At 56.0% G+C, this 23,977-nt stretch overlaps 3 protein-coding genes across 3 annotated transcripts in view; 2 read left to right on the top strand and 1 right to left on the bottom strand.

Annotated features, from left to right (window-relative positions):
- LOC311202782 (class I histocompatibility antigen, F10 alpha chain-like) overlaps positions 1-23,977 on the top strand; it is a gene marked incomplete at its 5' end in the record, with an annotated part of 129,951 nt that overhangs the window by 101,987 nt on the left and 3,987 nt on the right. The window lies entirely within an intron of this gene.
- On the top strand, positions 3,081-6,878 carry LOC311202830 (class I histocompatibility antigen, F10 alpha chain-like; the record flags this gene model as incomplete). Its single annotated transcript, XM_084277480.1, has 9 exons — positions 3,081-3,150; positions 3,637-3,897; positions 4,579-4,854; positions 4,931-5,203; positions 5,285-5,392; positions 5,530-5,556; positions 5,841-5,900; positions 6,072-6,477; positions 6,568-6,878. 8 exons carry the CDS (start codon positions 3,081-3,083, stop codon positions 6,125-6,127), a joined length of 1,131 nt encoding a protein of 376 aa, XP_084133606.1. The 3' UTR covers positions 6,128-6,477; positions 6,568-6,878.
- Positions 9,445-12,165, bottom strand: LOC311202829 (class I histocompatibility antigen, F10 alpha chain-like; the record flags this gene model as incomplete). Its single annotated transcript, XM_084277479.1, has 6 exons — positions 9,445-9,473; positions 9,879-9,983; positions 10,065-10,337; positions 10,414-10,689; positions 11,421-11,684; positions 12,102-12,165. The coding sequence occupies 6 exons, from the start codon at positions 12,163-12,165 to the stop codon at positions 9,445-9,447; spliced, it is 1,011 nt and encodes a 336-aa protein (XP_084133605.1).

Below are 23,977 nucleotides of genomic sequence, written 5' to 3'. Positions count from 1 at the left end.
AGCCTGTGTGTTGTATTCCTGCTGCAGGCAGAACTGATAATGCTGTAATGATGCAATCATTAGCAGCCATGTGGGGATGTGCAAGCCGTGGCCAGGACATGGTTACTCGCCCTCGGCTCCATCATATCTCCAGCTGTCCCAGCTGCAATCCGTTGGTTGCAGCTCTGGGTCTGGCTGGGCTGAAATCTGTGAAGTCGAATTTTGCAGGTGGGTGGGACAGAAATGTGTTTGGGTTGGTGCCCAGACACGGTTAACGGGGGGTCAGGGCTCTGCCTGGCTCTGCTCACAACCCCCCTCTGAAGACCAGCCCGAGGACTCATCCAAAGGACACTGGTGACAAGTGTTCCTGGGGAGAGCTGAACGTCTGAGGAAGAGAAAACCTCCTGCCCCAGCTGGGGCGAGAACTGGGGATGGCTGGAGCCTCTCGATATCCATATTGTGATCCTGGTCTGGATGGCTCCAGAAAAGCCTTTCCAAGACGTTTCTGAGGTAGGGAGAGCTAGTCCACCCAAAGGGGTGCAAGCAGGATGCATCATGATGCACCTCAGACCGCAGTGATGATGGTGCCTGCATGAGGCTTTCTGCAGCACAACAACAGGAAACGTGCAGGTTGCTCTGTGGCTTCAGCCCCAACTCATGCACGGGCTGTATGTCATGGTGCCTTGTTGTGTTTAGCCTATTGGGTTCCTGCACCCAAAACCCAGCATCACTTGGAGTGTTTCAGACATAAACAACCAGCCAGACATCACAAGGAATACAATGAGGGCTACCTAAAAGCTGCTTTTCCCAGGGACAAACTGGCCTGGTTAAATATGAGACCCACACAGGTCATACAAATCCCACTGCACTTCATGAGCCCAACAGCCCCCCACACAGCAATTAACAGCTTCTTTTCCTCCTTGACCAACCCTCTGAAATATTTCATAGTCCTGCTGACATGCAGACCAGCTCATTTGTAATGGAGTTTTGTTCTCACTAAATGATTTTCTGAGCTTCTACAGGTGCAAACACACCGACAAAGTGTTCTTCCAACAAAGTGTGTGCCCTCAGATGTTGTATGTATGTGTGGCTTCTGATCTTTACCAAGGCAGGATCTCACACTGAATGACCTCCCACACCTGCAGCACCCATCTCATAGGATCTTTACAGTTGGAAAAGACCCCTGAGATCACCAAGTCCAACCGCCTGTCCAATACCGCCATGGACTCTAAACCATCTCCTGCAGTGCCATGTGCACTAGAATTAAAAGGGTGTCTAGGGTAGTTTAAACCTTTGGCCCTGGTGCCTAATGCACTTTTCTTCATTTATTTCAACTGTTATCCCAGAGATATATAATTCTGCAAGTAAGAATCTCCTGATTCCTCTCCTTTATATTCAGCATGGTATGGTCTTCCATGTAATATTTCCAAAGGACTGAGATTTTCTTTAGCCCGAGAATTTCCACGTATCCTACAGCTGCAATAGGTAGTGCTTGATAGCAATACAAATTTGCCTCTTAGAAAATTTTAGCTATTGGTTGTTTTACCAAGTGGTTCATCTTTTCTACCTGTCCACTTCCTTGTGGCTTGTAAGGAGTGTGTAATTACCAATCAATTCCCACTATCTTGCTCACTTGTACTACTTGTGCACAAAAATGTGATCCCCTCCCCGATGAGGTGACCATAGGTACCCCAAATTTAGCAGTACCTTAGTTACCTCTCTCACCAGTTAGTTCTGCAAGGAGATGCCTCTGGCCACCCAGAAAAGGTGTCACAGAATCATAGAATTGAGGGGTTGGAAGGGACCTCAAGAGAGCATTGAGTCCAACTCCCCTGTCAGAGCAGGTTCTTTAGGACAGTAAAGTACAAGTGTCTGTAAGTACCAATCAGTATCTGTACCCCCCTTTTCATGGGAGCTCAGAGAAATCAATTTGCCAGTAGTTCCCTGGTATGTTTCCTTTTCCAATGTTCCTGAATTGCACCCAGTTATCTGTTTTGGGGAGATTTTTTCAAACATATTTCTCATTACTGAGTCACTTTCAAATTGTAATATAAAGAGATTTTTCAATATTAATTTTGATTTAAAATTTACACAGAGATTCTGATTCCCAATGTGTTCTATTGTGGTGGTCTATGACAATTCCCTTTGCGTGTTACTCTAGTAATTCTTTATCAGCCCTAAACAATTTTCCTGCTCATTCAAAACTCCTATTCCTATTATCCTGAATTAATGTTAGAATCTCTTGCATTCGAATCTCTGCTGCCTGTTTTAGGCTTATGATCAGCCAGTCTGTCCCTTTTTCTGGTCAGCATTACCCTTCAGATATGCTCAATAGTGCATAATAGTGATCTTGGTTGGCAGTTGAACCGCTTCTGATAAGTGAAGTATTTCTCCTGCATGCCTAATGTGTTTCCCTTGGCTCGTAAAAAGCCCACATTCTTTCCATGGGCATGCACAACTCCAAAGGTGTCCTTAGAATCTGTCCATAGATTTATCATTTTTTCCAGCTGCAAGTTCTAATGCTGTAGTCAAAGCAATAATTTCTGCCTTTTGGGCTGGAGTTCCAATAGGAAAAGGATTTGATTCTATGACCTGGTCGGTAGCGGTCCCTGCATATCTTGCCTTACGGATACCTTGCTGGACAGAGCTACTGCCATACATGAACCAGGGATGTTGGGCATCTTCTGAAGGTTCTTCTTTTGAATCAGCTCTGCTAGAATACACAGCTCCCTTTGTGTCTGAGCTAACATGTGTCAGTGGTTCAGTAGTGGTGGCACTGAGGAATGAAGCTGGATTCTCAATGTCAGTTACTTCAATCACAACCTTGTCAGACGCCAGAGAATAGCTGGATGCTTCCGAAACACCCAGCCTGTCCCTCCCCCCACGCCGCTTTCCCTGCTCTCTGCGATTTCGGCGCCTTCGCTTTCACTTCTAACCTGCAGAGACGGGATCTGCCTGGCGCCCGGTGACGTCAGAGGCGTCTCGGGCTGCCACTGGCAGATGGGTGGTGGCAGAGCCAATCGCAGGGCTCAGGGCGGGGCTGGCGATGAGGTCTGACCCATGCGGGGTTTGTTTGTCTCCTGCTGCCCCGGAGCAGAACGATGGGGTCGAGCCGGGCGCTGGCTGTGCGACTGCTGCTGCTGCTGGGTGATCTCATCAGGGCGGCGTGCGGTGAGTGCGGGCAGGGACCCGGAGCCCTTTCCCTGGGCGCTGGGACCCACCCCAGATCACATTTCCTAGGATCGGATGCTCCAATCCCTGGGCACCGGGACCCCTCTTGACCCTCCTCCACCCCGGAGCACCAGGACCACTCCGGGCCCCCCTTCCCTGGGCTCTGGGAACTCCCCCCGGGTGAAGGGAGCCGCCAGTCTCTCGCCCGGGACACTGGGTGCCCCCTCAGAATGCTCCCCCCACTTCCCCATCTGACCGGGCTTTGCCATCCCCAACTCCAACTCGCCCCCCACCCCCAGACCCAGATCTGCTTCTCCGTGAGACCCCCCGTCACTGACACTGGGGACCCCCCGGTCTTCTCTTCCTGGGAGGCAGGACCCCCTCCTGGGCACACCTCACCACCCCAACATCCTCCCACCAGTCCCATCCCCCCGCACCGTGGCTCCCTGCACCCCACAACCCTCACTGTGCCCTTTGTCCCCACAGAGCTCCACTCCCTGCGCTACTTCTACACTGCAATGATGAAGCCCAGCCCAGGGGTGCCTGATTTTGTGATTGTGGGGTACGTGGACGGGAACCTCATTGTGCGCTACGACAGCAAGAAGCGGAGGGCGGTGCCCCGGGCAGACTGGATGGCGGCCAACCTGGACCAGCAGCACTGGGACTGGCAGACCCAGATCGGACAGAACCATGAGCAATTTTACCGCATGAGCCTGGCCACGCTGGAACTCAACAACCAGAGCAGGGGTGAGTGTGGGTTGAAATGGGGCTCTATAGGATGTGAGAGCTGCATCACCGCAGAAGTCCCTTCCCAGCTCCACACTACTGCGCTGGCCTGTGCCTACCCTGCCCTGCCCAGCACCACTGTCAGCAGGTTCCCAGCACGAGGGGAGACCTTGTCCCAGAGCTGCAGAGGCCCCTCAAACCCAGCGCATCCCTCCCCGCCCAGTACCCAGCACCCTATCACTGACTTGGCCACCACATCCCACCCCTCACTGTCCCCATGGTAGTGGAGACCCCTAGAACCAGAGGGGCTCCCATGTTGTGTCCCAGCCCCTCACTATTCATTTGGAACTTTGTACCCCCCACCCTAGAGCCAGAGGGGCTCCTGCAACCAATCCCATCTCTTGTCCCTGCCCCCACAACTTTCAGAACCCTGTCCCATCCCCTTGCTGTTGCAGGGTGTGTGGGGCTGGGTACCAGCCAAGCCATACCCTGGGCACAGGGGGTCTGTGACACAGATTCATGTGACCTCCCCCCCCAAGTGCCGTGGGCCCTGGGCAGGGTGGGGGTAGCTCTCATATCAGTGTGCAATTCCCTTGGGGATCACACGGAGATGGAGTGGGGGGTGCTGCCAAGGGGCCTTGCCCCACTGAAGGCCCAGGGCTGCAGCAGCCCCTCAACCCCATCTCCCTGGTCGTGTTTCAGGGGCTCACACATGGCAGTCCATGCTTGGCTGTGAGCTCCTGGAGGATGGTAGCACCAAGGGATATTGGCAAATTGCCTGCGATGGGAGGGACTTCATTGACTTCAACATGGACACGATGACGTTCACTGCGGCAGATGCAGCAGCACAAATCACCAAGAGGAAGTGGGAGGCAGACAGGACTGTCGCTGAGGAAATGAAGCACTACCTGAAGAATGCCTGCCCTGAGTGGCTGAGGAAATACGTGAGCTATGGGCAGGCCGTGCTGGAGAGGAAAGGTGAGGGGAGATGGGGACCCTGGGGAGGGGCCAGAGTGGATGTGTGTGCCAGCCCTCACTGCCACCCCCTCCCCAGTGCCCCCCACGGTCCGAGTGACAAAGAAGGAGACCTATGGGATCCTGACCTTGCACTGCCGCGCTTACGGCTTCTACCCACGGCCCATCAGCATCAGCTGGCTGAGGGACGGTGAGGTCAGGGACCAGGAGACCCAGCGGGGCAGCATCGTGCCCAACAGCGACGGCACCTACTACACCTGGGTGTCCATCGAGGCCCCTCCTGGGGAGCAGGACAAGTACCGGTGCCGTGTGGAGCACGCCAGCCTGGCTGAGCCGGGGGTCTTTGTGTGGGGTGAGTCTGGTGGCCTTGGGCACATGGAGGGGTTTTGGAGGGGGTTCCCCTTCCCCTCCTCACAGCCCTTCTTATCCCCAGAGCTGGAGTCCAACTCGTCAACCAGCATGCTGTGGGTGGTCATTGCTGTCCTGGCTGTCATCAGCATCACTGGCATCATTGGATTTGTCCTCTGGAAGCGCAGATCAGGTAAAGCCCCAGGGTGTGGGAGGACGGCAGAGCCTGGGGGGCTGTCAGGGGCTGTGGGCACAAGCCGCAGCGCTCTGGGGAGCCCCTGAGCCTGAGGGTGAAGCACGGTGGATTCTGATGCCTCTTTCTCTCTGCAGGGAGGAATGGCTATGGCAAAGCACCAAGTGAGTACCAGGGTTGGGTCTGGCTCCAGCCATTGCCCAGTGCCAGGGTGGTCTCGTAACTCTGGTTTCTGGCTGCTGCTGGTGTTACCCCATCTCCTTTCTCCCTGTGCCACCCCTCTTTACAGCCCCATAGCAGGGTTGTGTGTCCCCTCTGGTGCACGCGGTGCCATCCTCCTCTGCTGGTGGCTGCAGTGTGGCCATGCCTCCTGGGCTGGCTCCTGTCACGTGCACTGAGCCCTCAGCGAGCACAGGGCTGGCAGCTCACAGTTGTTTCTTCCTCACAGGCAGAGACAGGGTGACTCCCAGCTCATCCAGTGGTACGCGTCCTTCCAGCTCATCCAGCCGTAGGTTGTGGGACGGGGGGGTTGGATGGGGCAGCCCCAGCTCTCTGCTCCTCTGTGGAACCCATGGCCTGAGTGACCTCGGGCTGGGGAGGGGGATGTGGAGACCCCCAGAGCAGAGGGTTGGGGACATGGAGGTGGGCCTGTGTGACACTGTCTATTCCAATTTTGCAGTGATCTTAGACCAGCTGCTCCAGGAAGGACCTGAGGGGCCTCGATGTGCCCCCTGAGCTCTCACTGGCTGCATACAGAGGTTCTGGAGGCAGCCGGAACCGATGACGCTGCGCCTTCCCACGCTGCTGTGCTGGTGGCTCTGCTGGCCGGGGAAATGCTTTGTTTGCAATGCCTTCATAATTGGGCAGTTCAGTTGTCACCAATATTTTAATTTTGAGATTTGATAGGCAATTAATTAAGGTAGCTTTTATATAAGGAGAATTTGCATGTTTTAAGAACAGAAAATATTTGCCTGGTTTGGATTTTAGTAGCATCTGTCTGTAGCCGTGTGAGTTGGTTCCTGAGAGCAGCTACACAATTTAACCCTAACAGGGGAACAACCTTGAGGATAACAAGCTGAAGATAGGTGAGGAATAAATAATGAGACCAATGACCAATTAAGAGACAGAGTGCATCTTGTTGTCAGCTAAAATGGATTCCTAACTTCTTTTTATAGGAACAGAGTTTTGAGACTGGAGAAAAGCATAAAGAGCTGGTGCTGAGAAAGAGGAAGACATCCAGCCTTCATCCCTGAAGCCCCTCAGAAGACCCCTCCCCTGAGTGTCCCTGAGCATGCTGTATCTGGTTTTCTGTAAATGAGTTTCTGTAAATAATTTGCATAACCCCGGCCTTTCTTACATACTCCATCTCCTGTGTGTGGTCAGTGTGTGTCCAGAGGGGGAGGGTTTGTTTACAGGGCACAGACACTGGAGGAGCGATGCCGCCCTGTCTGCCCGGTGCTGTGATAAAGGGTCCCTGAGGAACAGCCCCCGAGGCTGCTGAGTTTTGATTGTGGCTTTTGGAGGGTTCAGTGCCCGGGGGAAGGGGCCTAGAGCGGGGCTGGGCTGGGGGGGAAAGAACCGTGACTTGGAGGGCCCAGGCTGGGGGATACAGGCGAAGTGGGGCCATGGGGGGTGTCTGGGGCCCTGAGGAGGGTTCAGGGCATCGGGGGTGGCTGAGGGCTGGGCGGCCCACTGGGGCTTCCCAGGCCAAGGGTACAGGAGGGCTGTGACTGCCCCTCCCCCCTGCACTGCTTTCGCTTCGCTTCTGCCAACCTGCAGAAATGGGATCTGCCTGCGCCCAGTGACATCAGAAGCATCTTGGGCTGTCATTGGCAGATGGGTGGTGGCGGAGCCAATCACGGGGCTTAGGGCAGGGCTGGCAGCCAGGTCTGTCCAGGAGCGGGGCTCTTTCTGTTCATTTGCCTCATGCGGCCCCGGAGTGGGGTGATGAAGCTGGGCCGGGTGCTGGGTCTGGGGCTGCTGCTGGGGCTCCTCGTCGGGGTGGTGTACAGTGGAGCCCTTTCACTGGCTGCTGGGGTCCCCCAGGCTAATCGAGCCCACATTCCCTCCCACAAAACACTGGGTGCCCCCTCAGAACGGTCCCCCCCTTCTCCCCCGGCCTGGCTTTGTCTTCCTCCCCCCAGTCCAACCTCCCCCCAGATCTGCTTCTCCTTGGGACGTTCCCCATCATTGACACCGGGGACCCCTGGTCTTCCCTTCCTGGGAAGCAGGACCCCCTCCTGGACACACCTCGGTGCCCCAGCATCCCCCCACCAGTCCCACTCCCCCCGCACTGAGGGTCCCCGCACCCCCCACCCCTCACCGTGCCCCGTGTCCCCACAGAGCTCCACTCCCTGCGCTACTTCCACATCGGGGTGTCAGAGCCCAGCCCGGGGGTGCCCGAGTTTGTGTCACTGGGAATGTGGATGGGAACCTTCTCGCTGTGACAGCAGGAAGGGGAGGATGGTGCCCAGGGCAAAGGGGATCGCAGCCAACCTGGACCATCAGCACTGGGACAGGAATACCCCAATGGGACAGAACAGTCAGCAGATGAACTGTGTGGTCCTGGCCACAGTGCAGGAGTGCTATCACCAGAGCAGGGGTGTGTAGTTTTGTGCCCCCCGCCCCGCAGTGCCAGCCCCCTCGCGCCCGTCCCCGCAGAAGCGGCGGATCCAGCTCGGGGGTGGGGGGGGCGGCCATGAACATCTGCCTGCTGCAGGCGCTCCTGGAGGTGACCCCCCTTGGCCCCACATACCTCCCGGACACCCACACAGAGTGTGCACAGAGCCCCAGCCCAGCCCACAGTCACCCCTGCTCATCCCTTTCCCTCCTTGCCTGTCCTTTCCATCCCAGCATCCCTGGGTCTGGGAAAGCCCAAGGGCATGTGCCCGGGAGAGTGGGTTGCTCAGGGACACCAGTGTGGGACTTTACCCTCTCAGGTTCCTAAATCATAGAATCATAGGGGTTGGAAGGGACCTCAAGAGCTCATCGGGTCCAACCCCCCTGCCAAAGCAGCTCCCCAGCTCATATTGCACAGGTTGGTGTCCAGACAAGTCTTGCATCTCTCCAGAGAAGGAGCCTCCACACCCCCTGGGCAGCCTGTCCCAGGGCTCCCTCACATAGATTGGGGCACATGTGTGATTGTGTCCATTTATGACATCACACTGTGCCACCACTGTTGAGATCCATCACTGTGATACCAATCCAGTTTTTATCAAAAATCTTGTAAGGGGTTGGCTGTGGCTGCATAGAAGGTGTCCACCAAGCTTCTCCATCACTCCCCTCCTCAGCAGGGCAGGGAGGGGAGGAAAAAAAGATGGAACAGGAACAAACTCCCAACCAAGGCAGCTGAATAAAGCAAAAGCCCTGGGCAGAAGTAAAGGAAAACCAAAAGTTTTATTCACTGTTTCTCCATCAGCATTTATTCACCATCAGCAGGCAATGTCTGGCCACGTCCCAGGAAAAGGGGCTCCAGTATGTGCAGTGGTTGCTCTAGAAAGCCAGCACTGTAAATAATAAATATCCTCTGCTCATCCTCCTTTCTCTCAGCTTTCGTAACTGAGCAGATGCCACAGGGTTTGGAATATCCCTTTGGTCAGTTGGGGGCAGCAGTCCTGGCTGTGTCCCTTCCCAAGGTCTTGCCCACCCCCAGTCTACTGGTGAGGGGGATGTTGGAGAGACAGCCTGGATGCTGGGGCAGCCCTGCTCCCCAGCAGCCAAACCCCTGGGCTGGTGGTACCCACACCATGCTCATTCCTGATGCACAGCACAGCCAGGACTGCTGGGGGGAAATGAACTCCACCTCAGCCAAACCCAACACTCCTAAACACAGCACCACACTGGGCTGCTGGGAAGAAACCCAACTCTATCCCAGGGAAAACCAGCACAGTCAATGACTGTGGGAAAGAAAGTAAGGCAAACAAGGCATTTACCCCAGCCAGAAGAGCCACCAGTGTAGCACCATGTGCTGGTGCAGCATGATCAGCGCTTTGAAGGCAGCTCCCTGCCTCTCCAGCCAGTGACAGTGCAGGAGCCACATCCAGGCCCCCCGGTCACTCATGGAGCAGTAAGACTGTGATCACTGCAAGGATGGGAGGAAGAGACAGTGTCACCCAAGGCAAAGTCCCTGTCCCCAACCCTCTGCTTTGGTGGTCTCAGAGTCCCCCACCAACAGCCCAGTGTCGCTCTGACCATGGGTCTCAAGGGGGAGCACAGAGAGCTGGGCCTGCCCCATCCACCCCCAGTCCCATGTCATACCTTTGGCCAAGCTGCCAGAGCTCCCATCTGTGCCTATGGGGAAGAAACAGCTGCGAGCTGCCACCTCATGCTCGCTGTGGGCACAGTGCATAAAAACGGAGAGAGAAAAAGGCATCAGCATCCACTGTGCTTCACCCTCAGGCTCAGGGGCTCAGAGTGCTGTGGCTTGTGCTCACAGTTCCTACCAGCCTCCTGGGCTCTGCCTTCCTCCCACACCCTGGGGATTTACCTGATCTGCGCTTCCAGATGATGAATCCAGTGATGGCAATGACAGCCAGGATGGCAAGGGGAACAACCACCCACAGCACAATGGCTGATGAGTTGGATTCTGGCTCTGGGGATGAGCAGGGTGGTGAGGAGGGGAAGGGGAATACCACCAGCCCACCACTCCCCATGCCAAAGCCACCAGACTCACCCCACACAAAGACCCCCAGCTCAGCCAGGCTGGCGTGCTCCACACGGCACCGGTACTTGTCCTGCTCCCCAGGAGGGGCCTCGATGGACACCCAGGTGTAGTAGGTGCCGTCGCTGTTGGGCACGATGCTGCCCCGCTGGGTCTCCTGGTCCCTGACCTCACCGTCCTTCAGCCAGCTGATGGTGATGGGCCGTGGGTAGAAGCCGTAAGCGCGGCAGTGCAAGGTCAGGTTCCCATGGGTCTCCTTCTTTGTCACTCGGACCGTGGGGGGCTCTGGGGAGGGGGTGGCAGTGAGGGCTGGCACACACATCCACGCTGGCCCCTCCCCAGTGTCCCCATCTCCCCTCACCTTTCCTCTCCAGCACGGCCTGCCCATAGCTCATGTATTTCCTCAGCCACTCAGGGCAGGTGTTCTCCAGGTAGTGCTTCATGTGCTCAGTGACTGTCCCATTCACGTCCCAGTTCTTCATGGTGATTTGTGCTGCTGGATCTGCCGCAGTGAACGTCATCGTGTCCGTGTCGAAGGCAATGAAGTCCCTCCCATCGTAGGCGACTTGCCAATACCCCCTGGTGCTATTGTCCTCCAGGAGGTCACACCTGACTATGCTCTGCAGTGTGTGAGCCCCTGAGACATGACCAGGGAGATGGGGCTGAGAGGCTGCTGCAGCCCTGGGCCTTCAGTGGGGCAAGGCCCCCCTAGCAGCACCTCCCACTCCAGCCCTGTGTGAGGCCTGGGGAATCGGGCACTGAAACAAGAGCTACCCCCACCCTGCCCAGGACCCACAGCACTCAGGACATCATGTACAGCTGTGACACAGACCTCTTGTGCCCAGGGCATGGCTGAGATGGCACCCAGCCCCATGGCACACTGTAACAGCAAGGGGATGGAACAGGGTTCTGAATGCTGGGAGAGGGATCAGATAGGAGATGGCATGGGTAGGGTAAAGCCCCTCTGGCTCTGAGGTGAGGTGTACAAAGTACCATAGAAATGGTGAGGGGCTGGGACACAGGGTGGGAGCTCCTATGAGAGTTCTCAGGTTCTGAGAGTACTCACTGCCACAGGATGGTGAGTGCTGTGATGTGGCAGCCAGGCCTGGGATGGGTGCTGGGCATGGTGGGGAGAAGGCCAGAATGTGCTTGGTGGGGCACCCAGAAGCCTCCCTGGCTGTGACACAAAGGATCCCATGGAGTGTGGGACTGGGGGACAGGGGTGCCTGGAGCCCTTTGCCAACAGCACTGGACTGGGAAGGATCGGCACATCCCAGGGCAGTAGCATGAGGAAGGGTAGTGTCTTCATGGGGGAGGAGGGAGTGGAGATCTCCCATCCCACAGAGCCCCTTCCCAGCCCACACTCACCCCCACTCTGGTTGTAACGGCTCTGCAGTGTGTCCAGGTTCACTGTGGAAATCTCCTGACTGGTCTGCTCAATCCGGGTCTGCTGGTCCCAGTACAGCTGGTCCAGGTTGGCCGCCATCCAGTCTGACTGGGGCACCGCCCTCCCCTTCTCGCTGTCGTAGCGCGAAATGAGGTTCCCATCCACGTACCCCACGGACACAAACTGGGGTACTCCTGGGCTGGGCTCTGACACTGCGGTGTGGAGGTAGCGCAGGGAGTGGAGCTCTGTGGGGACACAGGGGTCAGTGAGGGGTGGGGGGTGCAGGGTGAGGGTGCCCATAGTGATGGGGTGCAGGAGTGGGGTCCTGCTTCCCATGAAGGGAAGCCAGAGGGTCCTGGTGATGAGGAAAGGGGGGCTCTGTCAGTGAAGGACCCGAGGTGCCCAGGAAGGGGATCCAAGGGGGTCTCTGGCACTAAGGAGAAACTGATCTGTGGGAGCGTCTGGGAAGGGGATGGAAAGGGATGGAAGGGGATGGAAAGGGATGGAAGAGGATGGAAGGGGAGTGTTCCAAGGGGGCAGCTGGTCCTTGGGGAGAGTGACTGGGGGTCTCTGTGTCCCGGGGTGGTCCAGTGTGCAGGGAATGGAGAACCGTTATCAAGAAACTGGGTCCAGTGGGGTTCCTGGGACCCACCCGCACTTACCACACGCCGCCCAGCCGAGGACCCTCAGCAGCAGAAGCAGCCCCAGTGCCCGGTCCAGCCCCATCCATCCTCTCCGGGTCCCAAATGTTCTGAGCCAAAGGAGCCCCGCTCCAGGACAAACCTCGCTGCCAGCCCCGCCCCGAGACCCATGATTGGCTGCGCCACCACCCACCCAGCAATGGCAGCCAGAGACTCTTACCAGTAACTCCTCCCACGGGACCGCCTAACCCCCCCACCCCCTCAGGGTCCCAGACCCCCCCACAGCCCCATTTCACCTGTATCCCCCAGGCTGGGGTCACCCCTAGGCACCCCATGTCGCAGTTCTTCCCCCCACACCAGTGCCACTTTCATCCCCTACCCTGGGACACCCTGAGACCCCCAGACCTGTCTGTGGCAGGGGGACGCAGGCATCTGGCACCCTGTGGCTCTCCCCACCCGGCTCTGACACCATGTGGGTTTGTGGGTGAAACAGATGGGACAAGGATAAAAACCTTCCAGAGAGTGTGGGCACCCCTGGGGCTTGCAGGAGCTGTCCCTTGTCCCCGCTGTCCCTCATGCAATGGGTCACTTGTGTCTGCCATCACCTGTGCCCAGTGTGCCTCGGGCTTGGCAGCGCTCCTTCCTGGCACTGCTCATACTGCATCTCCTGCACAGGTCCATCAGCTTACCAGTTCAAACCACTAAAACCACCTTCCAGAAGGATCTGGACTATCTTCTGCCCTGTCTCAGAGAATTCCTCTGCTCTCCTGCCCCATATGATGATGTCATCAGTGTACTGCAGGTGCTCTGGGGCTTCACCCCTTCCAGCGCAGTCAGGGTTAACCCCGGGGCAGATGGTGGGGCTGTGTTTCCACCTCTGGGACAGTCGATTCCAGGTGGATTGGGCACCCTTCCAGGGACAGCAAACTGTGCCCTAATCTCTGCTGCCAAAGGCATCCAGAAAAATCCAGTAGTGATATCAACTGGGGCGTCCCACTGTGCTGCCTCTGACTCCAGTTCCTGCTGGAGCTCCAGCATGTCCAGCACAGCAGCTCTCATGGGCGGTGTGACTCCATCCAGCCAACGACAGCCTGCTGTCAGCCTCCACTCTCCGCTGGACTTCACACTGTTCTTAACAGAGGAAGCTCTCTGTGCCCACACACATCAAGGGTCCGAGTCCAAGCCAGCGCAGAACGTCCTGTGCCCACCTGAGCAGGGGGTACCCATGCTGGGTCTCATCTCGCCAGTATCCAGGGATGAGCACCCAGAGCCCAGGGGGACAGGAGGGCAGGGCTGCTGCCCATCCATCCCAGAGCTGGCTCGGTGGGCACAGCTCCGGCAGCACTCGGCAGGGCCCCAGCCACAGGACACAGGGGAAGCTGGGAACTCCGAGCGGGTCGGTGCGGTGTGATACGAGGAGGACACGGGCACAGCCCGGTGCCTGGATACTCCCCACTGCTGGTGCACGGGCTGAGCCTGTCCCAGGGTCAGACTGTTCACCCCAGGGGAGCTGGGGGTGACCGGGCAAAGCAGCTCCCACCAGGACTCTGCCTGGAAGGGCTCCCGACTCCCACTGTCTCGGCTGAGCCACAGCGGGAAGCGGGGAGTCACAAGTGCTGGTTTACAATGGGCAGTGAGGAAAAGGAGGGGGAGCCCCAGAGAGCACCAAGGGCTCAGGGAGCCGAAACCTAGAGAAACACACCCACTCACTTCCCCACACACATCCCCATTTGACCACATCCGCAACGTACAACAAATCCACACCAGACACCTCCAGAAAACCGCCAAGAGGAGCAGCACAGTCAGCAGTTCAGAACCGATACTTGCCTGGCCAGGAACGAACTGTTTGGGAAAGGTTTTGCCATATTTGGTTGTCACTCACTGGATGGCTACATGGTCTCCTTCAGCCTTTGAGGATGCCTGTAGCTACAACAGTTGCAACTTGTATTAGAATCAGGTGTACTCAGCACACCATAGTAAGGTCAGTGTCAGTTGTACAATATGCTCCCTTAGGACCTGGTGATGTAAATGCCATCCCAATACAGCCAGAGGACAAGTCAGACACCCCAACTGCAATGAGCGTTACGACTCAGCAAGGCTGCGCTCCCTTTTAGTGGCAGAGGCAGGAGCTGATGGTAGAAATTGAATTCCCACAAGTGCTATTCTGAGTCACACTCAGAGATGTCTGTGGTCAGGGGCTCTCTCCATGTGTTGGGGCAGCACATGCAGTTCATGTTCTGCAGAGATCCAGAGACCACATCTCTCACAGCTGAGTGATTATGTGTTCTTTGAGTCATCAACCATAAATCTTAGCAGCTCCTAAGGCAGTGCTGTAATACTGACATCCTGACTGACACCCTGAACCAGTGGGTTGTTAATGTGTGTTGGAGACAGCGGTTTCAGGGTTGGTTTTTTTTAGGTTGCTGTTTGTTTCCTTTCTCTTTTTTTCTTTCTTTTTTTTTCTTTTTTTTTTTCTTTTTTTCTTTTTCTTTTTATCTTTTTTTTTCTTTTCCTTTTTTTTTCCTGCCTAACTGTCCTACCCTGTTGCATGAGGTTCTGTGTCAGCTGCTGTCCTGTTTTCAGCAGGATTACAGTTAATTTTCATCTTGCAGTGAGTGTAGTGCTGTGTTTGGGATTTAGGGTGTTGGTACCACCCTGATGGTTTAATTGTTGTCAAGCAGTCAAGGATTTTCAGCTTCTCATCCTGCCCTGTCTCTGAGAAGGTGGAGGCAGTTACTAAGCTGGGAGCACAGCTCCTCCTGGCACCCCAGCTGCTGGTGCTGGGCTGGATGTTCAAAGCCCTCATGGTTCCCATGGCAGTTGAGACCCCCAGAACCAGAGGGGCTCCTACAACCTGGGTGCAGGGGGGTCTGTGTCACAGCTTTACGTGATGCCTCAAGTGCTGCGGGCCCTGGGCAGGGCGGAGGCAGCTCATGTCAGTGCCCAATTCCCTCGGGCCTCACACAGGGCTGGAGTGGAGGGTGCTGCTAGGGGAACCTTGCCCCACTGAAGGCCCAGGGCTGCAGCAGTCCCTCAGCCCCATCTCCCTGTTCGTGTTTCAGGGGCTCACACGCTGCAGCACATGTTTGGCTGTGACCTCCTGGAGGACAATAGCACCAGGGGGTATCTGCAAGGGGCAGTCTCCTGGCTCTGGTTTCTGTCTGTCTCCAGTGTATTCCCCTTCCTCCCTGTGCCACCCCTCTTTACAGCCCCATAGTGGGAACATGTGGAAGAGGTTCTGTGTCACCTCTGGTGCTCGCAGTGCCATCCTTCTCTCCTCGTGGCTGCAGTGTGGCCATGGCTCTTGGGCCAGGTCCTGGCACATGCACCGAGTCCGCAGTGAGCACAGGGCTGGCAGCTCATGACTGTTTCTCCCTCACCAGCACAGACAGGAGCTCTGACAGCTTGGCCAAAGGAACAGTGTGGGACCAGGGTGGGGTGGTTGTGGCTGTGCCAGTTCTCCCCTGTGCCAATGTGGTCCCTGTGGAACCCATGGCCGGAGGCACATTGGGCTGGTGGAGGGAGATGTTGAGACCCCCAGAGCAGAGAACTGGGGACAGTGAAGTGGGCCTGCATGACACTGTCTCTTCCTGCTGTCCCTGCAGTGATCCCTGCCTGACCATTGCATGAGGGTTGGGGGCTGGATGTGGCCCCTGAGCTCTCACTGGCTGCTGGAGGTGGCCAGGAGCTGCCTGCAGAGAGCTGATCGTGCAGGTGCTGTACTGGTGGCTCTGCTGACCAAGGAAAACACCTTGTTTCCCTTACTTCAAAGACTGGGCAATTGTTTTTTACCAGTTTTGAGATTGCAGATGATTTCTGCTGCGTGTGCACAGGCACTAAATGGTCCCCACCTCCTCTCCCAGTACCTGGGCTGCTCTCACAGCCTTAGGTTGAGTGCTGTGCTGTTTTTCCCTGGGATAGAGATGCTTTTCTTCCCAGCAGCCCAGCATGGTGCTGTGTTTAGGACTGTGTTGGGTCTGAATGAGGTGGAGTTCATTTCCCCCAGCAGTCCTGGCCGTGCTGTGCATTGGGAGTGAGCAGGGTGTTGGTACCAGCCCAGGGATTTGGCTGCTGGGGAGCAGGGCTGGCCCAGCATCCAGGCTGTCTCTCCAACATCCCCCTCCCTTGTAGGCTGTGGGTGGGCAAGACCTGGGGAGGGGGCACAGCCAGGACAGCTGATCCCAACTGACCAAAGTGATATTGCAAACCCTGGGACATCTATTCAGCCATAAAAGCTGAGAGGAGGATGAACAGGGGATGTTTGTTATTTGTAATGTTTGTCTTGTGGAGAACTCCTGTGCGTGCTGAAGCCTGGCTTCCTGGGAGGTGACTGGACATTGGCTGCTTAGTGGACATAGAGAATAAATGTTGTGTTTTCCCTTTGCTTCTTTCCTTATTACACATTCTTTATTTTGACTAATGAGATCTTTTCCCTCCACTCCCTGTCCTGCTGAGGCGAGGAGTGATGCAAGAGCTTGGTGGGTCCTGCTGCCCAGCCAACACCAACCCCCTACAATGATTTGTGACCAGAGCTGCGTTGGCAACACAGTGATGGATCTCAACAGTGGTGACACAGTGTGATGCTAAGAGAGACACAGTGAGGCAGAGGAACCAAACTAAAAAGATATTCCAGGACATAGTATGTAATGGTTGGGGATAAAAAGGAAAAGAGAGGGGCTGGGGGGATTGGCCAGGACATCCATCTCCTTGTGGAGGTGACCAGCTCTGAGCCCATGCAGACAAGTACTGAGAAGGTTTCTTTCTCTGAAATCATGTAGATGGTCACTGAGAAGGATTCCTGCCTTGAGGCCATGCAGAGGGGCATTGAGAAGAAGGTTTCGTTCTTACAGGCCATGTGGGCAAATGGTCATTGACTAAAACAGGGAGTCACCTCTGAACTACAATTGCTGCTCTTGCAGTCTTCCTATGGCTGCTGATGCATCTGAAGAAGCCCTTCTTGTTCTCCTGAACATCCCTTGCCACTTTAGTTCCAAGTGCACCTTAGCCTTCCTTGCTGCTTGTTCATACATTCTCTGACTACATCCCTATAGTCCTCCCAAGTGGCCACTCCCTTTTTCCACATGCTGTAAGCTTTCTTCTTGGTGCTTTTCTGGGGCTCTCTTCTCATCCATGAATGTCTCCTGCCTACTTGGCTTGATTTTCTAGTCTTAAGGATGCACCAATCTTGAGCTCAGAGGAAGTGATGCTTGAATACTGACCAGCTCCCTTGGGCCCCTCTACCTTCCAGAGCCTGAACCCATGATATTCTCCCAAAGTGGTCTTCGAAGAGGCCAAAGGTAGCTCTCCTCCAATCCAGGGTTGCAATCCTACTCATTGCCCTGCTCCTTCCACATAGAATCCTGCACTCTTCCATCTCATGGTCACTGCACCCCATGATGTCCCCCGCCAACTTTCACATCCTCAGCCATGAAGGTGTCAGTACAAGGTCCAGCAGCACCTCTCTCCTTGTAGCCTGGAGACTGTTTCTGCTGCTCCACAGTCCAGGTAATTGGGGGTTTGGTTGCTGCTCTGGGTGGCTCTCCTCCCTTTCCTCCTGTGAAAGGGGCACCTGGGCTGGACCATGTGTGGGCCAGGCTGTGCCTGGGTGTGTTTGGTGACTCCCAGACCACGGCACTGGCCTGTTCCCCCTCTGTGTTCTTGCCTGTGCAACCCCTTATGAGTTCCATCAGTGGATCCAAGAGGAGCCATCTCTCCCCTGACACCTCAAGTACTGTTGTGCCCCAGCTGCTGCCTCCCCGCCCCTCTCCTCCCCACTGGGGCCACAGCCCCACCATTGCCTGTTTCCATGGGACTGAGCTCAGCTATGGTCATGCTGGGGCCAGTCCTGGGATGGGATCTTTAGGAGATGCCTGGTGTCCTGCCCTGTGGGGCATATCCTGGCCCCAAGGTGATGAAACCTGCCCAGCACTGAGCTCTGCCCCTGATGCTCCTGTCCCATGCAGATGTGGTGACCCTGGATCCCAACACGGCTCATCTGGTACTTATCATGTCAGCAGATGGGAGAAGTGTGATAAGAGGAAGAGTATGGAAGAACCTACTCAACACCACTCAGAGATTTACATTTCAGTGCTGTGTGCTGGACTGTGAGGGGTTCAGTGAGGGGAGGCACTGCTGGGAGGTGGAGGTGAAGAGGAGGTAGGAGATGATTCAGGGTGGGTTCTGGGGGTGTCCAGGGACTCTGTGAACAGGAAGGGGTATTTGGACCTGATGGGGGGGGTACTGGGGATGCTGCACTGCTTTGGGCAGTTTCAGTCTGTCACCTCTCCTCCCAGCCCCCTGTCCCTGTCCCAGGTCCCTGCAGAGTCTGGGTCTGTCTGGACTGCCCGCGGGGGCTGGTGACTTTCATTGATGGTGACAATAGGCTCAAGATCTTTCCCAGAGGCCTCGTTCAAAGGAGAGACCATCCACTCCTGATTTTGGATGGAGACAGAGGGAACTGGGCTGTGCCTCAGAGACAGAAGCTCCTGCTCTACTTCCACCCTCCCTGTAGACCCATAGAGCTCCTGGTCTTCTGCAGACCCTGCCTGCACTCCTGTCTTTGGGCCACACCAGCAGATGACCCTCTGTGCCCTGTCCCTGCCCAGGGAGCAGGGGGGCAGGGAGGGTTTTTTTCTGGGCTAGAGCTCATTTGCCCACCATGGCTGGTACGGGCTGTGTGTTGTATTCCTGCTTCAGGCAGAGCTGATAACAGTGTGATGATGTAATTGTTAGGAGCCACATGGGGATGCGCAAGCCGTGGCCAGGACAGGTTTGCTCACCCTGTGTTAGATTGTATTTCCAGCTGTCACTGCTGTAACCTCTCTGCTGCAGGCTCTGGTGCTTGTTCTGCTGAAATCTAGGAAGTAGAATTTTGCAAGTAGGTGGAACAGAAATGTGTTTGTGTTGGTGCCCAGACACGGTTAATCGGGGGTTCAGGGCTCTGTATGGCTTTGCTCCCTCTGAAGATGAGCCTAAGGACTCATCCAAAGCACACTTTAGTAACAAGCATCCTTGGGGAGAGCTGAATGTCTGAGGAAGAGGAAAGCTCCTGCCCCAGCTGGGGTGAGGGCTGGGGGATGGCCAGAGAGGGATGAAGGCAACAGGAATGGGCAGGAACTGGGGGCAGGGAAAGGTGGCTGGAGGAGTTTGGGATACTCCACACAATTAAAACACTGGACAAGTAACCCCCCAAATACCTGCAAGGAACATCTGTGCTAATTTAGAAATGCTTGACCAGTAGCAGATGATGAGGTAATTACTAACCAATTATCATCAGTCTAGGTGGCTTTTCCTAACCCTGTCACAAGATCAAGATGGGGCAGATTGTGTGTGCTGGGTGATGGCTTTGTGGAATTACCACCCAGCACCTGTCTCTGCACAGGCATGGAATAAATCCAGTCCCTCTGCTCTGTGTGTGTGTGTTGGTGTCCTGCACAGGGGGACATGATCTGGCAGTGCTCTGGAGCCTTCAATGCCAGAACGACATGGACCTCTTGGAGGAGGTCACAAGGATGATCAGAGGACTTGAGCACCTCTCCTACAAAGACAGGCTGAGAGAGTTGGGGTGCTTCAGCCTGGAGAAGAAACTCAGAGCCCCTTTCCAGAACCTGGCACAAGTTGCCCAGAGAGGTGTTGGAGGCCCCATCCCTGGAGACATTGAAGATCAGGCTTGATGAAGCTCTGAGCAACCTGATGGAGTGAAAGGTGTCTCTGCTTACTTTAAGGGGGATTGGACTTGATGGGCTTTAAAAGTTCCTTCCAACCCAGAGCATTCTGTGATCTTGTAACTCGGGACTCAGGGCTGGAACAGCCCCGGGGATGTCTCCACCCCCAAGTGTCAGGAGAGGGCAGTGTGAGCCCAGAAAAGCCCCTGAGCCCCAGCTCCCAGGCAGGACCAGCAGATCGCCTCCCAGCAGAGCATCCTCCTGCCCAGACTGGAATGCTTGGAGCACCTGAATGGGTGTCTGAGGGATGTTGGGTGCTGAGGAGCTACCAGTCTCCTCCTGCCTGGGGACAAAGGGGGATGGGTGGATAAGGGGACACAGGAGGGTCATGGGAATGATGATGCCAAACTCACTCCTTGCCTGTAACAGCCTAAATAAACATAAGCACAATCCTTGTGTCTCTGTGTCCTTCTCCCTGACCAAGTGTGGTGGTTCAGCCCCAAGCCACCCGTTGCCCTCCTCTGTCTCCCCCTTCTTCCTTTCAAGCACAGCCACAGCTGTGTCTCTCAGAGAGTCCTGTGGATCCAGGGCCACCACATCTGCCTGGGACAGGAGGTTTCACCACCCTGAGGCCAGGATCTGCTCTGCAGGGCAGATGTGACATCTTCCTCTTAGACATCCCATCCTTGGGAGAGCTTCAGCAAGTCCATGGATGAGCTCAGTCCCATGGAAACAAGCACTCATGGTGCCATGGCCCCAGTATGAAGGAGCAGGATGGGGAGGCAGCGGCTGGGTCCAGGCAGTGCCTGAGGTGTCAGTGGGAGAGATGGCTCCTCTTGGCCCCACTGATGGAGCTGTAAACAGATGGGGTAGGCCAGAAAACAGCAGGGGAAAAGGCCAGTGCTATGATCTGGGGTGTGAGAGTCACCAAGCACACCCAGGCATGGACAGTCTTGTGCACTGGCCAGCCCAGATGTCCCTTGCACAGGAACAGTTGTGGAACATTCAGACAGGGATCACTGAAGGGACAGGAGGAAAAGACAGTATCACTCAGGGCCACTTCCCTGTCCCCAAACCTCTGCTCTCAAGGTCTCAACATCCCCCTCTACCAGCCAGGTGTGACTCAGGCCATGGGTTCCACAGGGGACACATTGACACAGGAGAGAACTGGCACAGCCACATCCAGTCCCCTGGTCCCACACCCTACCTTTGGCCAAGCTGCCAGAGCTCCTGTGCCTGTGAGGGAGAAACATCCATGAGCTGCCAGCCGTGTGCTCACTGCGGGCTCAGTGCACGTGCCAGGAGCCGGCCCGGAGCACTGTGGCTCATGCCCACAGAATCACAGAATCACAAGATCATCAAGTCCAACCGGTCAGCCCCGGCCAGCCCCCTGTGCTCTGCCTTTCTCCTGTCCTTCAGACAGCTGATGGTGATTTGCCACAGGTAGAAGCAACAGGCATAGCAGTGCAAGGTCAGGATCCCTGTGGGTCTCCTTCCCAGACACTCAGACCCTGGGGGGCTCTGGGGAGGGGATGGCTGTGAGGTCTGACACACATATCCACGCTGGCCACTCCCCAGGGCAACGACGCAAGAGCTGCCCCCACCCTGCCCAGGGCTCACAGCACTTGGGGCGTCACGTAAAGCTGTGACACAGACTCCCTGCTCCCAGGGTGTGGATACCTCTCTGGTTCTGGGGGTCTTGACTGCCATGGGGAGCGTGAGGATTTTGAACATCCGGTCCAGCACCAGCAGTCAGGGTGCCAGGAGGAGCTGTGCTCCCAGTTTATTGACTGCCTCCTCCTTCTCAGAGACAGGGCAGGATGAGAAGCTGAAAAGTTCTTGACTGCTTAGCAACAAGTGGAGGGCCACGAAGATGATTAGAGGGCTGGAGCACCTGCCCTATGAAGAGAAACTGAGGAAACTGGGCTTGTTCAGCCTGGAGAAGAGAAGGCTGTGGGGGGACCTCACTGCAGCCTTCCAGTCCCTGAAGGGAGCTTATAAGCAGGAGGGGATTCAACTTTTAAAAAGGATAGACAATGGCAGGACAAGGGGGAATGGACTAAAGCTAAAGGAGGGAAGGTTTAGATTAGATATTAGGGGGGAGTTTTTTACAGAAAGAGTGGTGAGGTGCTGGAACAGGCTGCCCAGAGAGGTAGTGGATGCCCCGTCCCTGGAAGTGTTCAAGGCCAGGTTGGATGGGGCCCTGGGCAGCCTTGTGTAGCTCCAGGACTGGAGGTTGGTGGCACCTGCCTGTGGCAGGGGGGTTGGAGCTCTATGATCCTTGGGGTCCCTTCCAACCCAGGCCATTCTATGATTCTATGAAAGGGACAAAAGAATTGCATGGCTTTAAAAAGGACATTCTATGATTCCATGATTCTATGAATTAAACCATCAGGGTGGTACCAACACCTGAAATCCCAAACACACACTGTAAGATTTGCATTAACTCTAATTCTGAGGAATAAGCAACTGTTACAGAACTTCACACAACAGGGAAGGACAGTGAGACAGGAAAAAAACCCCAGAAAACCAAGAAAAACCGCAAAGAGAATGGTTCTTGAACATAGAAGGCGGTTTTAAACTAGGTTTTACTCAAACTGAAACTGAGCCTGAAAGCACAGATTTGCTGTGTGGGAAACAAAAGGTCCCTCTTGAGGAATTGCATTTCTACCAGCAGCTCCTGCCTCTGCCCGTAAGTGACTGCAGCTTTGCTGAGTCGTAACACTCATTGTGTTTGTCCCTCCAGCCCTTGTCCTTCCCCTGTGCCCACCTTGAGGATGGGCTCTTGCTGCTCTGGTGTGTGTTGCTGCTGTGCGTTTGGTGTACGTTGAGGATGTGGGCAACGGTGGGGATGTGTGTGTGGAAGGCTGTGGGGTCTGTTTCTCTAGGTTTAGGTTCCACGAGCCCTCAGTGCTCCCCGTGTCCCCCCATCCTTTCCCCTGCTGCCCATTGCGAACTGGTGCTTGTGACTCCCCACTTCCCGATGTGGCTCAGCCGTGCCGAGTCAGTGGGAGTTGGGAGCCCTTCCGGGCAGCGTCCTGGTGGGAGCTGCTTTGCCCGGCTGCCCCCAGCTCCCCCAGGGTGAACAGTCTGACCCTGGGATGGGCTCAGCCCGTGCACCAGCAGCGGGGAGTATCCAGGCACCGGGCTGTGCCTGTGTCCTCCTCGTATCACACCGCACCGACCCGCTCGGAGTTCCCAGCTTTCCCCGTGTCCCGTGGCTGGGGCCCTGCCGAGCGCTGCCGGAGCTGTGCCCAACGAGCCAGCTCTGGGATGGATGGGCAGCAGCCCTGCCCTCCTGTCCCCCTGGACTCTGGGTACTCGTCCCTGGGTACCAGCAAAGTGAGACTCGGCCTGGGTACCCCCTGCTCAGGTGGGCACGGGACGTTCTGCACTGGCTTGGACTCAGACCCTTGATGTGTGTGGGCATGGAGAGCTTCCTCTGTTAAGAACAGTGTGAAGTCCAGTGGAGAGTGCAGGCTGACAGCAGGCTGTTGTGGGCTGGATGGAGTCACCCTGCCCATGAGAGCTGCTGTGCTGGACATGCTGGAGCTCCAGCAGGAACTGGAGTCAGAGGCAGCGCAGTGGGACGCCCCAGCTGATACCACTACTGCATTTTTCTGGATGCCTTTGGCAGCAGAGAGCAGGACACAGTTTGCTGTCCCTGGGAGGGTGCCCAGTCCACCTGGAATTGACTATGGGGTGGAAACAGCCCCACCATCTGCTCTGGGCTGACCCCAACTGTGCTGGAAGGGGTGAAGCCCCAGAGCACCTGCAGGACACTGATGACATCATCGTATGGGGCTGGAGAGCAGAGGAATTCTCTGAGAGAGGGCAGAAGATAGTCCAGATCCTTCTGAAAGGTGTTTTTTCTGGTTTGGACTGGTAAGCTGATGGACCTATGCAGGAGATGCAGTACAAGCAGCTCCAGGCAGGAGCGCTGCAAGGTCCAAGGTATGCTGGACACAGGTGATGGCAGACACAAGCAACCCAGTGCATGAGGGGCTGCAGGGGCAAGGAACAGCTCCTGCAAGCCCCAGGGGTGCCCACACTCTCTGGGAGGTTTTTATCCTTGTCCCATCTGTTTCACCCACAAACCCACATGGTGTCAGAGCCGGGTCGGGAGAGCCACGGGGTGCCAGATGCCTGGGTCCCCCACGGACAGACAGGTCTGGGGGTCTCAGGGTGTCCCAGGGTAGGGAATGAGAGTGGTGCTGGTGTGGGGGGAAGAAC

The sequence above is a fragment of the Gallinula chloropus genome (assembly GCF_964237585.1).
Source record: "Gallinula chloropus genome assembly, chromosome: 32".
NCBI lineage: Eukaryota > Metazoa > Chordata > Aves > Gruiformes > Rallidae > Gallinula > Gallinula chloropus.
This window is presented reverse-complemented; position numbering and strand designations above follow the sequence as displayed.